We start from the raw sequence: 15335 nt of genomic DNA on the forward strand, positions 1-15335 counted from the left end.
GGGACATGGAGTGACCCCGAGTGGGAAAGGCCAAAACAGCCCCTTGGGGCTGGCCCCGGGAATCCTGGGCACAGATCCTCTCAGGAGAGGGGATTTCAGGGAGCCCAAAGGTTTTGGCAGAGCTGCTGTGGAGACAGAGGGAATTCAACTGCCGTGCCCTGATCCCAACAGCCCTGGAAAAGCGGGAGGAACACCCACAGGGCCTTGGTGACATCACGGAGTGGGGAACACGGCAGAGGAGGGGTTTGGGATGGGGAAAAAGAGAACCCAGAGCCTCCTGAAGGCTGCTTTGAGCATCGAGGCTGTGAAGCTCCAGGGCCCTGCCAGGTTCCTCTGCTGGAGGAAATGTGCAGGGGAAGTGTCCAGGCTTTGTTCCTTGTTGGGGCTTTTCCCTGGAAATCCCTCCTTTTGTCACCCTTTGGATTCTGAATCTTGCTGCTGTTTCAGGAAATTGTTCTTCCCTCAGCCCTTTGGGACCTTTGCCTTTTGTGCCTCCAGCGGCGGGGCTGGGACAGCGGCCCCTGGTCTGGAGCTGCAGAATCCCATTCCTAAATCCCGACAGAGCTGAACAAACACCATTTCTGCCAGTTTAACCAAAAAGCTGCATTTTGCTACCAGAGAAACCAGTGCTGGGTTCCTCTGGCACTGGGAGGAGAGGTGGGGAGCCATGGCTGTACTGGGAGCACTGGGAGGGGGAAAGGGGAGCACTGGGCAGCCCCCCCTGACTCGGGATCATCACCCCAGGCAGGAGGGACAGCCACGGGAGCTCCTCGTGTCCCCAGTGTCACAGCACGTTCTCGTAGATGTCACCGGGGTCCTGCAGTTGCTCTGCGTGGGTCACCTGGGGGTCCTTGGGGGGGACGGTTTGGGGGGGCCCTGTAAGAGACATCGGCTCTGGGGACCTGATTTGGGCTGGCAGCCACGGGTGACGTGTCCGTGTCCCCAGGCATCCCCTGGACTCACCCCCTGCCTGCCTGGTGCCCACGGTGGGGGTGTCCAGCAGCTCCGGGGGGGCCCTGCGGGGATGAGGGGGTGAGGGAGGGGGGTCTGGGGAGGGGGGAAAGGAAACTCATGGCTGGAGCCCCCCACTCACCTGTCCTGGGATTTCCGGGCAGCTGCAAGAAAAAGGGGAGGGGGTGATCATGGGGTCCCCAAATCCCACCTGGGACCTTGAAATGCCCATTGGAGCCCTGAGCCCCCACCAGACACCGATTTCTACCAGACTTCCAGGCCCCTGCACCCAAAACCACCCCCGAGGGTGCCCCAGAACTCCCGAGCCACCCGGGTACCCCAACCCCCCCAGGACCCCTGAACCCCCCCAGGACCCCTGAGCCTCCAAGAACCCCAAGAATGGAATGCAGGGAACCCTCCAAACTCCCCCAGGACCCCTCAAAACCCCTCAAAACCCCTGCAGGAGTCTGCAAAGCCCCCTTAAAGCCCCCAGGAGCTCCCAGTGACACCCCAGTATTCCTCAGGGACCTTCCAGGACCCTCCGAAACGACCCCAAACCTGTGAGGACCCCAAGCAGAAGTCACTGGGGGCTCAGATTGCCCCAGGTCAGGGGCTTTGGGTGATCCCAAAAGCCCCCCCCCAGTCTGTGAGATTTCCCTCCACTTCCTGTAGGACCTCGTCCACTTCCATCGTCACCCACCCCGGCGGTGCCACCAGTGACAGCCCCCGATGGCAGCCAGGAGCAGGAGCAGGAGCACGAGGGTCCTGCTGACATTCACAGCCACTGCCGGGCACAGAGGGGGACACATCAGGGCCACCCTTCGCCTCAGGAGTCCCTCACATCCTGGTGACCCCACCTGTGTCCCCCCGCTGCCACCTCCAGGGACAAACGCGGCTGTCCCGGAGCCCAACAGTGTCCCCGAGTGACGTCACCTGTGTCCCCGTGTCCCCCCGCTGTCACCTCCGGGGACAAACCCAGCTGTCCCGGACCCCCAGTGACGTCACCTGTGTCCCCGTGTCCCCTCGCTGTCACCTCCGGGGACAAACGCGGCTGTCCCGGAGCCCCAGAGTGTCCCCGAGTGATGCCAGCCGTGCCCTGTCACCTCGGTGTCATCTCCGTGTCACCTCCGTGTCACCTCCGTGTCACCTTCGTGTCACCTCCAGGGACAAACGCGGCTGTCCCAGACCCCCAGAGTGTCCCCAAGTGACGTCACCTGTGTCCCCGTGTCCCCCCGCTGTCACCTCCAGGCACAAACGCGGCTGTCCCGGAGCCCAACAGTGTCCCCGAGTGACGTCACCTGTGTCCCCGTGTCCCCCCGCTGTCACCTCCAGGAGCAGCTCGGGGCTGAGTGCCCGGAACACGCGGTGCCCGTCCTGTCCCAGCTGCTTGCTGGCCACGCACTGGTAGGTGGCCGAATGTGCCAGCCCGACGGGGGCGAGCTCCAGCAGGGGACCCCGGGCCACCTCCCGGCCGTGGCGCAGCCAGGTGAAGGTGACAGGGGCTGAGCCCACCTGCACCGAGCAGCGCAGCCTCACGGGCTCACCTGCGCGCACCTGCTGGCCCAGGGCACCGGCGCTGATGGTGGCATTGGCCACGGGCACTGCGGGGACACGCACGGGGCTGGCACCTGCCCAGGGGGGATGGCGCTGTCCCCAGGGGACAGGTCTCCCCCCATCCCGAGGCTCCCGCTCACCCAGGACGGTGACATTCAGGGGGACACTCTCGGCCACGCTGTCCCCGTCGCTGACCCGGCACCGGTAGTGGCCGCTGTCATTGTCCCCAACGCTCGGCAGCTGCAGGCGGGGGCCGGTGCCCAGCGGTGTCCCCGAGCCCTCCCGGTGCCAGGAGAAGGACAGGGGACCTGTCCCCGCGGCCACCGCGCACTTCAGCACCAGGGGGTCCCCCAGTGCCACCTGTGCCCCGGGGGGCTGCGCCGACACGGACACCCCCGAGGGCGGGACCGCTGCGGGGGGAGAGGGGGACACCGGGGGACACTCAGGGACACCGGGGGACACTCAGGGACACCGGGGGACACTCAGGGACCCGGGGGACACTCAGGGACACCGGGGAACAGTCAGGGACACCGGGGGACAGTCAGGGACCCGGGGGACAGTCAGGGACACCGGGGAACACTCAGGGACACCGGGGGACACTCAGGGACACCAGGGGACAGTCAGGGACACCGGGGGACAGTCAGGGACCCGGGGGACACTCAGGGACCCGGGGGACACTCAGGGACACCGGGGGACACTCAGGGACACCGGGGGACACTCAGGGACTCGAGGACCCCTGAGAGGGAGAGGGGACGCAGAGCTGGGGGGGTTTGGGAAGGGACCCCGAGGAAGGAGGGGGGGTTGAGGGAGGGGACACCTGGAGAGGGAGGTGGGGGACACCAGGGCGGGGTGAGGGGACCCGGGGCAGGGGTGGGAGGAGGGTCCCGGGGAGGAGGGAGGGACCCGATCGGGGATGAGGGGACCCTGGAAAGGTGTGGGGGAAGGATGGGGGCACCCGAGAACGGATGGGGGGACACGGGATGGGACCCGGGAAGGGATGGGGGGACACGCGGCAGGATCCGGGAACGGAGCAGGAGATCCGGGCGGGGATGGGGGAACCCGAGAAAGGAATCCGGGAGGGGATGGGGACACCAAGTCAGGGCTGGGGGACACGAGAAGGTGCGGGAAGGGTCGGGAGAAGGGACCCGGGCAGGGCAGGGGTCCCCGTGCAGGCTGTGGGGGCTCCCCGCGCCCATCCCCGCACTCACCGAGCACCGTGACGCGGAGCGGGGCGCTGCTCTTCCGCACGGCCCCCCCCTGGCTCTGCACCTCGCAGCTGTAATTCCCCGAGCCGGAGAGCCCCAGGGCGGGCAGCAGCAGCTGCGGGGACCCCTGCGGGCCCCCCAGCTGCCGCCCGTCCCGGTAGAAGCGGTGCACGAGGGGGGTGAGGGGCCGCAGGGGGCTGCGGCTGCTGAGGCAGCTGAGGTTCAGGGGGGACCCCGCCATCAGCTCGGCCGGAGCCTCCAGCACCGGCACCGGGAAGAGCTCTGGCAAGGACAGGGGAGGGGGATTTGTGAGCCCTGGGGAGGGGCTCTGGGGGTGTCGGGCTGGCGGCTGTGGGGTGCTCACCGTGCACTGTCACTGACACCGGCTCCGAACGCTCCCACTGTGAGTACAAGTAGGACATGGAGCTCCACCGGGCCCGGCAGCGGTATTGGCCGCTGTGCTGCAGCCTCAGGGGGGACAGGGTCAGCGCGGACCCCCACCGGGATTCACCCAATTCCTTCTCCTCGCGGTAGAACCGCACCTCGGTGACCCGGTTATCCCGCCGGCTCCGGCAGCGCAGTGTCACCGTGTCCCCCTCCAGCAGCGGCCCCGCCGGCACCTGCAGCACTGGAGTGGCTGTGGGACAGGAGGGTCCCGATGGCAACAGGAGGAACCGGGGGTCCCCCATTGCAGCCGGGTGCTCTCGTCGCTCTGGGATGCGCTGGTGCTCCAGGGATACACCGGGATGTCCCCAGAGCAAGGCTCAGGTCACAGGGGGGTGACCCGTGAAGCTGAGCTCACCCAGAGCTCTCGGGATTCCCTCAGGTGTCGGGGGGAGACACAAAAACCTCTCACCATTTACAACCTGCACGGGGGGGCTGCGCCCGCTGCCGGCTCTGTCACACTCGTAGGTGCCACTCTCGGTGACAATGAATCTCTCGGGTCCCTTCTGCCGCCAGCGCCACCCGTCCTTGTACCAGGTGGTGTCCCCGGCGGTCCCCGAGCCCCGGCAGGTCAGTGTCACCCGGTCCCACAGCACCGCCGGCCTCCAGGGGGGCTCCACGAGGAGCTGCGGGCTCGGGGCAGCTGCGGGTGACAGGGGACAGCAGCGTGGCAGGGCCAGCGCGGGGCTGGGGCCAGCGGCGCGGGGACACGGCATCCCCCGAGGACTCACCAGCGAGGCCGAGGCTCTGGGCTGCAAGGGACAAGGGACACGGCTGGCTGGCGCTGGCAGCGCGGGGACAGCGGCAGCGGGAGCCGGGCTCTGGGGCTGGCCCCGAGCTGGCCCCGTGGCGACACCGCTGCGGCACCGAGCCCTCGGCGACGGGGACAGCGCGGCCAGCCCGGGCCCGGGCAGGACATGGGGACACCGGGGACCTCCCGGCCATGGGGACAGCGCGGCCACCCCGTGCTGCCACAGCTCACCCCCGCCAGCGCCACGGCCACATCCCTGTGTCCCTGTGTCCCTGTGTCCCTGTGTCCCTGTGTCCTGTGTCCCTGTGTCCCTGTGTCCTGTGTCCCTGTGTCCCTGTGTCCCCGTGTCCCTGTGTCCCTGTGTCCCTGTGTCCCTGTGTCCCTGTCCCTGTGTCCCTGTGTCCCCGTGTCCCTGTGTCCCTGTGTCCCCGTGTCCCTGTGTCCCTGTGTCCCTGTCCCTGTGTCCCTGTGTCCCTGTGTCCCTGTGTCCCTGTGTCCCTGTGTCCCTGTCCCTGTGTCCCCACAGCTGCCCCAGCCCCAAGGTGCCAAACCCCTCATTCCTGTCCCCCCTCTCCTGTCCCCTCTCCTGTCCCCACGGCCACCCCACGGCCCCGCTCACCTCTTGCCCTGCCTCTGCTGCCCTTGGCGACCTCAGGGGACCCCGCAGCCCCCCTGGGCCCCCTCCCCACCGCTCTCTGCCCCAGCCCGGCCCATCCCCGGCCCACTCACCCCACACGAGCAGCGCCACCCTCGCGGCCATGCCGCTGTCCCCGGCCACCCGGCCTGCCTGTCCCTCGCTGCCACGGCCACCTGTGCCCTGCCTGGCGGCTCCTGGGCCCAAGAGGAAGGAAGCGCGGTCAGCTCTCGTCCCCACGTGGGGCTGGGGCTGGGTGGGGGCAGGGTGGGGACACGGTTGGGGACAGGGTTACTGACAGGGTTGGGGACAGGGTGCTCCCAGGACCGGGACAATCAGGGAGGGCGGGGGATGAAGGATGGGTGGTCCAGGGAAAGGGGTAGCTCAGGAATGAGCTCCTGGGAAGGTTGTTCCGAGGGAATGGGGGTTCAGAGAATGGGGATCATGAGGAGGGGTCCCCGGGGGTCGGGGTGCCTGGGAATGGGCCGGGATGCACGGCCAGGGATGGGGGTGCCCGTGGAACAGGGGAATGGGGGTCCCTGGGACGGGCTGGGATGAAGGGAAGGTGGGCCCTGGGCAATGGAGATCCTGAGGACTGAGAGTCCCCGGACAGGGAGACCCAAAGGAATGGGGGGTCCCATGCTGGGGGTCGCAGGGGAATGGGGGTCCCAGGGATGGGCAGTGGCTGGGTGGGCACGGAGGTTGCAGCTCCCTCCCTGGGTGTCAGATTTTGGGGAGACCCGGGGTGCTCGTGGTTGGGAGTAGCACCCCAGGAAGCTTCCAGAAGTTTCCAGGTCTCTGCTGGGGGGGATGCAGGTGTCCAGCTGTGCCCCCCCAACGCTTTCACTTCATTTTTCCCGCAGCAGAAGGAAGAGGCCGTTTGTGTTGGGAGCGGTGCCGGTTCTGTTCTGGGGGGCACATCCAGGGAGTTCCTTCCTCCTTGGGGTCCCTGCTGTGGGGGTGACACGTCCTGGGGGAATCGTGTCCCGGGGTGACACATCCCGGTTGGATGGAGGTTCTGGGGGGTGGGGGTGGGTGTTTTTCACTGTCCCAGGGGTGGAACATCCTATGAACCCTTCTCCTGGGGGGTCCTGCCCAGCCCCTCTCTCCCCGGTGGGACTCAGTGACCTCTGGGGTGTTGCAACCCTGTCCCCTCTGCAGCCGCCCACTTTGGGACTCCTAAATTCCCCTGTTGGATTTTTAGGTTCCACCCACCCCAACCCACAGCCCTCCAAGACCCTTCCATGTGTGAGAAGCCACCACGGTGGTGACAGTGGGGGGGGTGACATGGGCTGGGTGTCAGCTGGGGAAGGAACAGACCCCTCCAGAGCCCCCCAAAACCGACCCCACCCCTCCAGCACCCGCAGGATGTCACTGGGAGCCAGGAGACAAAGGATAGAAACAGCCGTGACCCCCCCCTCTGTCCACAGCCCCTCCACCATCCAGGACCATCCTGCCCCTCCACCCCCCAGTACCGGGATGGAAAACTGCAGCTTTTTCCCCGTGGAAAAGTGGCTGATTTGGTCCCAAAATTGCTGCCAAAGGGCTGTGACAGTGGAGGGGGGCTGAAGTTATTGGGGGCTGCGCCCTCCCTGTCCCACTCCCCACCCCACCCATGGGGTTTCTGTCCTGGGGGCTTGGGATGCTTTGGGTTTGTTGGGTTTGAGGAGAAATCCTGTTCCAAACTTCTCCATTCTCACTCGTCCCCTGCAGGGTGAGAGGCGGCCAGAGCAGCTCGGGAACGGAGCTTGAGGGGCTGTGCTGGGGCTGTGGGCAGTGAGGCTGGCTGGATTGCAGGTGTCCCCAGAGCTGCTCCATCCCTGCCCTCCTCACCTGCACAGCCAGGAGAACAAAAGGCTCCTGCCTTGGCAGAAGGGCACGGAGGGCTCAGAGCAGCAGCAGGGGCTGAAGGGACTTGGGGAAACGAAGAGAATTTCTTCTGCATGAAAATCTGCAAAGGGAGAAGTGAAAGACATCTGAGAAACTCCATCCGCCCTCGGCAACTGCGCCAGCGGGGGCTTCCCTCGGGCTCACAGCCCCCTGTGGGCATCCCCTGCTGGGCCGGGGGCTCCTGCAGGGCTGCAGGGGGGTCTCTGCTCGCCGGGGACCCCCACGGGCTGCCGGGGAATCTCCGGAGCCCCTCGTGCCCCTCCTTGCTCCCTGCAGGGCTCTTCCTCTCGCAGCCTCGGGCTCCCTTTTGCTGCGGGAAGTCCAACTCTGCCATCCCTTGGATTTGCCCTTCTCATCCCTCAGGAGCCTCGTTCCTCCCCGGCCCTTTCCAGGATGTCTCCACAATCCGGGAGCTGTTGGTGGCATTGCCATGGCGACATTCGGTCCCGACATGTCGCGACAGAGCCTTCGGTGGCGCTGTCACCATCACATTGTGCCAGTCCAGGCCCTCGCAGCGCGGTGGCAGCAGCGACCTGCGCTGGGCTCTGAGCGCGGGATCCGGATCGCTGCCTCCGTTCCGGCACCTCCCCAGGGTCCCCCCGGTGTGTCCCGGTCCTGTCACCTCCCCAGGGTCCCCCCGGTGTGTCCCGGTCCCTCCCCAGGGTCCCCCCGCTGTGTCCCGGTCCCTCCCCAGGGTCCCCTCGGTGTGTCCCGGTCCTGTCACCTCCCCAGGGTCCCCCCGGTGTGTCCCGGTCCCGGCACCTCCCCAGGGTCCCCCCGCTGTGTCCCGGTCCTGTCACCTCCCCAGGGTCCCCCCGGTGTGTCCCGGTCCTGTCACCTCCCCAGGGTCCCCCCGGTGTGTCCCGGTCCTGTCACCTCCCCAGGGTCCCCCCGCTGTGTCCCGGTCCCTCCCCAGGGTCCCCCCGGTGTGTCCCGGTCCTGTCACCTCCCCAGGGTCCCCCCGCTGTGTCCCGGTCCCTCCCCAGGGTCCCCCCGCTGTGTCCCGGTCCCTCCCCAGGGTCCCCCCGCTGTGTCCCGCTCAAATCCAGACAGAAGTTGTGGCCAGGACCCTCCTGGCCCTGAGAGAGAAAAGAAACCAGAAAAGCTCTGGCAAAAAAAAACCCAAACAGAAAAGCACTTTGAGGCAAAAATGCAGACAAAGGAGTGTTATAGATACATATTGTACTGCTGGCTTCCCGAAAATATTATATGTATTATTCTATGTATTTTTTATTATATGTATTATTCTATCTATTATATATGTATGATTCTATGTATTATATATTTATTATATGTTTGATTCTATGTATTATATTATTACATGTATGATTATATGTATTATATATTACATGTTTTATTATATATATATTATATTATCTGTATTTTTATATGTATTATATATTATTTATATGTTTTATTTTATGTATTATATATTATATGTTTGATTCTATGTGTTATATATTATATGTATGATTATGTTATATATTATATGCTTTATTATGTATATTATACATTATATGTATTTATATATTATATATATTAAATGTATTATTCTATGTATTACATATTATATGTATTATGTATTTATTATATGTATTACTACATGTATTATATAATATATGTATGATTCTATGTATTATATATTTATTATATGTTTGATTCTATGTATTATATTATTATATGTATGATTATATGTGTTATATATTACATGTTTTATTATATATATTATATTATCTGTATTTTTATATGTATTATATATTATTTATATGTATTATTTTATGTATTATATATTATATGTTTGATTCTATGTGTTATATATTATATGTATGATTATGTTATATATTATATGCTTTATTATGTATATTATACATTATATGTATTTATATATTATATATATTAAATGTATTATTCTATGTATTACATATTATATGTATTATGTATTTATTATATGTATTATCTATTATATGTATTACTACATGTATTATATATTATATGTATGATTATATGTACTATGTATTATTATATGTGTTATTATTATATGTATAAGGTCAGAAAACTTTGTTGTATTAGTGTGATTCCTTCTATATTCGTTGTTGATGAAGCTTAGAAATGGATGTATAATATACAAATATGTTGAGCTATGCCATGGTATTAAAAAAACTACTTTTGTTTGTATAACCCAAAGACTAAAAAAGATATTTTGAGATCCTCTTCCATTCTTGAATAATTTTTTATCCAGATGAGGACAGCAGTGACCAGAGCTCCGGGGGAGGGATTTATTATTAATTAACATTTCTGTTATCAGGGAATGTGAAACTCGGTGCAGCCATGATGATTGATTTATTGGGAAAGGGGCGAGTCAAAAACTAAAGAAAGAAACATGCAGAACTTCACGTGAATGTTTGAATGGTGGATGAGAATTGATGAATATGCAGTAAAGTTGTGTTTTGAAGGGACAATCCTTTGCCAGTGAGGTGAGCTCTCTTGGCTGAATGCAGAGACACCCGGCCGTACCTGTACACTTGATTTTCATCTCCTAATTGTCTTCCTATTGAACTTTTCAATTCGATATGAAAACATCTGAAGCTCGTTTTTCACAGAGGAGTAACTGTTCTTTACTAGAGATAAATAGAACAGAACAACGTTATATTCTATTATATTCTATTATATTCTATTCTATTCTATTCTATTCTATTATATTATATTATATTCTATTCTATTATATTCTATTATATTCTATTCTATTATATTATATTATATTATATTATATTATATTATATTATATTATATTCTATTATATTATATTATATTATATTATATTATATTATATTATATTATATTATATTATATTATATTATATTATATTATATTATATTATATTATATTCTATTCTATTCTATTCTATTCTATTCTATTATATTATATTATATTATATTATATTATATTCTATTCTATTATATTATATTCTATTATATTATATTATATTATATTATATTATATTATATTATATTATATTATATTATATTATATTATATTATATTATATTATATTATTCTATTCTATTACATTATATTATATTATTCTATTCTATTCTATTCTATTCTATTCTATTACATTACATTATATTATATTATATTATTCTATTCTATTCTATTCTATTACATTACATCACATTACATTACATTATATTACATTATATTATATTACATTATATTACATTATATTACATTACATTACATCACATTACATTACATTACATTTATTATTTATTGTGTATTCATTTATTTCTATATACACACACTGCACACTCACTGACTTCCCTTTTCCCTGCTCCTTCATTTCTCGCACTCCCCTGCCAGGGCACGGGGCCATTTCCTGTCCCCGCATCTCCCATCTTCTCCATGGGCAGGTAGGAAGAAGCACAGGCTGGTTTCTGGAAGGATGTTCCAACACTCAGTCCCACCTGGGATCTGGGTTTGCTCAGGGGGAAGCTTCCAAACAACTTCAGCACCTGCTCCATCTCCTCCTGCCACCATGCCCCATTCCCACCAGCGGGATCCGGGTCTAGAAACTTCTTCCAGAATCTTTCAGATGGCAAATGGGAAAATCAACCCAAAGCCACAGCACAGCCCCAGAGCGGAGCAGGTGGGACAAGGAACCTCAAGGCTCCTCCAGCCCCGTGGGCAGCTCCTCCCGAACAGCCCAGAGGCCAGGGAAGGATGGGAAATGCCATCTTCTCGAAAACAACGTTTATTGGAAAAATGGGAATGGAAAAGGAGCCCCAAATCGGTGGGGAACTGGAGCTGGTTGCTGGCGGGGCTGGGCCTAGGAGAGGATTGCCTTGGCTCGCTTCTGGGCTTTGCGCTCCACCTGGGCACAGAACTTCTCGGGCATGCCGGTGGCTCTGCAGAGGAAAGAAGGCATCGGGCTCCCGATGGATGCGGGAGCGTGGCCCTGCAGCGGCTCCCGTTTGCTGAGGATGCCGAGGGAGCCGGGAGGGGGCCCAGGCTGGGCCAGCAGGAAGGATTCGGGGAGCGCAGGGAAGCGGCGGCAGCGGCAGCCCCTGACCTGAGCTCCTGCAGCTTCTGCTGCCCGAAGCGGGCGAGGCGCTGGCTGCGCTGCCGAGCCTCGTGCTGCTGCTGCCGGCCCTCCTCGATCAGAGCCTCCCGCTGCCGCTGCCGCTGCTGCTGGAGCTCCTGGATCTGCCTCCGCAGGTATTGGGCGTGAGCGCGCTGCCGGAGCTGCCGCTGCTCCCACTGCAGCTTCTCCCGCTCCAGCTGCTCCTGCTGGGCCCTGCGGGAGAGCCGCAGCTGCCCCAGGGGCCCTGGCCCAGCGCCTGGGCTGCCGCTGGAGCCCCCGCAGCCCCCGGCTGCAAGCGGGAGCGGCCCGGCCACGAGCTGAGCCGGGCCTCGGCCCCGTGTGCCTCACCTGAGCACCCTCTGGAACTCCTGGCGCTCCTGCTCCAGCTGTATGGCCACGTACTCTTCCTTCTGGGCCACCTGCTGCAGCCGCTCCTGCCTCAGCTGCTGCTCCAGCTCGGCCTTCTTGCGCGCCTTCTGCAGCTCCTGCCGCCGCCATTCCCGCTCGGCGGCCTCTTGGTTCCTCTTGGCCCTCAGAGCATCCTGCCCAAACAGGGGGCAGGGCTGGCCTTCCCCCCGGGCCGGCTCTGGCAGCCCCGGGCCGTGGCTCTGCCTCTGCCGCCACCGCTCCAGGACGTGCCCCGCAGCCGGGGGCTGCTCCTGCCGACCCCCCGCACCCGGGGCCGCTGCCCCTTGGCCGGGCCGGGGACAGCGACGGTGCCAGGGGAGCGTCACCCGTGCCTGGGCCACTCACCCGCTCTGCCAGCCAGTCCTGGGCCCGCTCCTGCGTCACCCTGAGCCGGGCCAGCTCCTTCTCCTTCTCCAGCCGCAGCCGTTCCTTCTCCGCCTCCAAGGCAGCATCGCGCTCCTACGGGGACAGAGCCCGGGGTGAGGGACAGAGCCCGGGGTGAGGGACAAAGCCCGGGGTGAGGGACAGAGCCAGGGGTGAGGGACAGAACCCGGGGTGAGGGACAGAGCCCGGGGTGAGGGACAGAACCCGGGGTGAGGGACAGAGCCCAGAGTGAGGGACAGAGCCCGGGGTGAGGGACAGAGCCCGGGGTGAGGGACAGAGCCCGGGGTGAGGGACAGAGCCCCAGGAGGGGACAGCCCCCCAGAGCAGCTCCTGCAGCCCCTGCCCAGCCCAGCAGGACCCCGCTGCTCTCACATCTTTCTGCCGCTGCTGCTCCAGCGCCCGCTCCTCGTCCAGCCTCTCCCGCTCCCGCTGCTCCTCCTGCAGCCTCTGGCTCTCCTCGTTGAATTGTTTAATCTCGGCATGGATTTGCTTTCGTCGCTCCTGTTCCTGCTGCCAGGCCTGGAAATGGCCCGCACGGTTGGAGGCCACGGGGCCGAGTGCTCCCTCCTCCTTGTCCTCGCCCAGGCCGGGGAGGCTTTGGGCCGCGTGCCGGGGCTGCCGCAGAGTCCCCAAGGGCGCAGAGCTGTGCTGCTGCTGCCTGCTGTCCCCATGGCCCGCGTGTGGCTGAGCCAGCCCTGGCAGAGCCTTTGCAGCCGCCTGGAAAGCTCCCTGCAGCCCCCTGTTCCCTGCTCCCACCTTGCGATCCTCCCTCTTCATCTGCTCCAGCCGCTCCAGGTGCCTCTGGCCCTCCTGGTACAGCTCCTCCTCCCTGAGCGCTCGCTGCTCTGCGTTCTGCTCCATCTGTTTGGCGATGTCCTGCCTGGCTCTGGCGACAGGAGAGCAGGAGGCTCCCTCTGGCCCCATCGCGCTCCCCGTGCTGGCAACGCCGGCACGGCCACGGCTGCTGGGCTTGGCACGGCCCGGGCGCCTCCGTGGGCAGCAGGGAGCCTCCTGCCCACCTCAGCAGCTCCCGCTTCCTTTGGCACTCCAGCTCCTCCTGCACCTCGCTGCCCTTCTCCCACTCCAGCAGCATCATCTTGTCCAGCCGCTTCTCCTCGTCCGCCAGTTCCTTGCGGATCGTGCGCTTCTCCAGGAGCTGCTTGTCCCAGATCATGTTGCACTTGGCTTCCAGGAACAGCTGTGGGGACGCGAGGCCTCTGTGGCTCGGAGCCGCTGCGGGACACGGGGAGCAGGGCCCGAGGCGAGGAGAGGAAGAGCCCGGCAGCACGAGGAGCAGGCCAGGCTCGGGCGGTGCCGGCCGGCAGCGGGGAGCGCTGGCCCTACCGTGTTCAGCGCCCGGATCTCTTCCTCCTGCTCCAGCCTCATCCTGGCCGCCCGCTGCAGCAGCTGCTGCTCCTCCTGCTGCAGCTCCTCTTGCACGTCTCTCCGCCGCTGCCTCTCGTCCTGCAGCTCTGCCTTTCTCTGCTCCTCGCTCTTGGCCTTTTGCAGGGCTTCCTGCGAGCACAGCGAGCGCTGCCCAACCCCGGCCGCCTTCCCGAGGGCTCGCAGGGCTCCCGCTGGAGCCGCCGCGCTCCCGGCACGGAGCGGGGACGGGACGGGCTCCAGGGGCCCCGGCCCGGCCGTGGGCCCCCCTTCGCACCCCTCTGGCCACACAGCCCGTGCCCGTGCGAGGCCGGCAGCGCCGGGCACAATCCCAGGGATGCTGCCCAGCTCTCCCTGGAGCCCCGAGCCCGGCAGCCTCCCCTGAGCCCCAAAGCACGGGGCACAAACGGGAGCCCCTGGGGGAAGCCACCAGCCCCGCACGGCGGAGCGGCCAAAGGGGCGAGCAGGAGGGGAGATGCCTACGAAAGCAGCGTCCTGTCTGGCTTTCAGGCTCTTCAGCCTGTCCCCGCGCTCCTCCTCGCTCGGGGCTCGAGCTGACTCCTTGATCCTCTCGTAGTCCTTCTCGCCGATGATGAGACACGCTTCGGGTTTCTCCTGGGGAACGCTGGGGAGCACGGGGACAGAGCTGAGTGTCACCCAGAGCCCGAGGGCTCGCTGTGCTCCCTGAGCTGCCCGAGCCGCCCCCTCGGCCACCGAGGCAGCCCAGAGCAAGGCAGGAAGCGCTGGCGGAGCCGTGGGGACCCGGCTCTCCCGGCCTGGGGGGAGGCAGGAAGGGCAAGTGCGCTGAAAGCGGCACCAGGCTGGGGTGCGGGGGCAGCAGCCCCGGGCACACCGCCGATCCCCGCTGCCCGGAGATTTTGGGATGCTGCGGAGACACCCATTCGCCCAAAAGCCCTCAGGGCTCGGGCCCAGCCTTACACGAGTTCCCGGATCACGTCCTTGGTGATGATTGTGGTGGTTTTGGGTTTGTATGGGACGGAGGGCCGCAGTTCCGGGTGTTTTTGCACATCGCGGAGGATCACGATGGGATCACTGCTGGAGCCCGTGACCTGCGGCAAAGGGCGATGTGAGGCACCCGAAATCCCCACGCTCAGCGCTCCCCGGACTCCGCCGGCTCCCGGGAGGAGCTCTGGAGCCTCGGGGACACGGCCGGAGGGGACAGAGGGGCCGGGGGCTCGGGGGAGAGCGGGATGGGGAGACCTTGGGAAGGAGCGGCTGCAATCCCGGGGGGGAGAGCGGCCGCCGGCGGGGGAGGAGGGACCCCCGGGAGGAGCGTCCGGGCCGGAGGGGCCGGGCTCCGGTGCCGGCAGTGGCGGCTGCCATGGAGCTTCAGGGAGCGGGGGACGTGCGACCGTGTCCTGGAGCCTCCTGACACCGTGTGACGGGGCCGGCCGTGCCGATGGCTCTGAACCCATTGTGACGGCGCGCCCGGAGCCGCTGTCGCGACACGTCGGGAGCGACTGTTGCCATGGCAACGCCATCAACAGCTCCCGACACTCAGGGGGTGACCTGGAACAGGTGGGGGGTGGGGACGGGGGGGTTGCTGCGGAACCCCCCAGGGCTGGGAAGGGCAAATCCAAGGGAGGGCGGGGATGGAGTTGCGGCAGCCAAGAAGAGCCCGAGGCTGCGA

At 60.9% G+C, this 15335-nt stretch overlaps 2 protein-coding genes across 3 annotated transcripts; both read right to left on the reverse strand.

Annotated features, from left to right (window-relative positions):
* Nucleotides 1-578: 578 nt before the first annotated feature.
* On the reverse strand, nt 579-11065 carry LOC111943593 (Fc receptor-like protein 4). The gene is made up of 15 exons (XM_086866298.1): nt 10893-11065; nt 9944-10047; nt 7373-7490; nt 6308-6488; nt 5635-5736; nt 4886-4906; nt 4567-4797; nt 4075-4347; nt 3714-3992; nt 2646-2915; nt 2250-2552; nt 1652-1735; nt 1094-1115; nt 964-1016; nt 579-876 (listed from the first exon to the last, which is right to left on the reverse strand). Exons 5-15 carry the CDS (start codon nt 5663-5665, stop codon nt 785-787), a joined length of 1659 nt encoding a protein of 552 aa, XP_086722424.1. The 5' UTR covers nt 5666-5736; nt 6308-6488; nt 7373-7490; nt 9944-10047; nt 10893-11065; the 3' UTR covers nt 579-784.
* A 98-nt stretch (nt 11066-11163) lies between these two features.
* Nucleotides 11164-15121, reverse strand: LOC111943204 (cilia- and flagella-associated protein 45). 2 transcript variants are annotated; one of them, XR_015279890.1, is made up of 11 exons: nt 14906-15116; nt 14624-14754; nt 14168-14309; nt 13646-13816; nt 13321-13499; nt 13058-13187; nt 12674-12820; nt 12263-12376; nt 11858-12051; nt 11498-11631; nt 11164-11333 (listed from the first exon to the last, which is right to left on the reverse strand). XR_015279890.1 is itself a non-coding variant. In XM_023946220.2 (11 exons), the coding sequence occupies exons 1-11, from the start codon at nt 15026-15028 to the stop codon at nt 11255-11257; spliced, it is 1635 nt and encodes a 544-aa protein (XP_023801988.2). In that variant the 5' UTR covers nt 15029-15121; the 3' UTR covers nt 11164-11254. The 2 variants fall into 2 exon arrangements, 1 of the variants encoding a protein (XP_023801988.2); XM_023946220.2 differs by having other exon boundaries at nt 11498-11722; nt 14906-15121.
* Between the last annotated feature and the right edge of the window lie 214 nt (nt 15122-15335).

Source organism: Cyanistes caeruleus, chromosome 30, assembly GCF_971803275.1.
Source record: "Cyanistes caeruleus chromosome 30, bCyaCae1.hap1.1, whole genome shotgun sequence".
Taxonomy (NCBI): Eukaryota; Metazoa; Chordata; class Aves; order Passeriformes; family Paridae; genus Cyanistes; species Cyanistes caeruleus.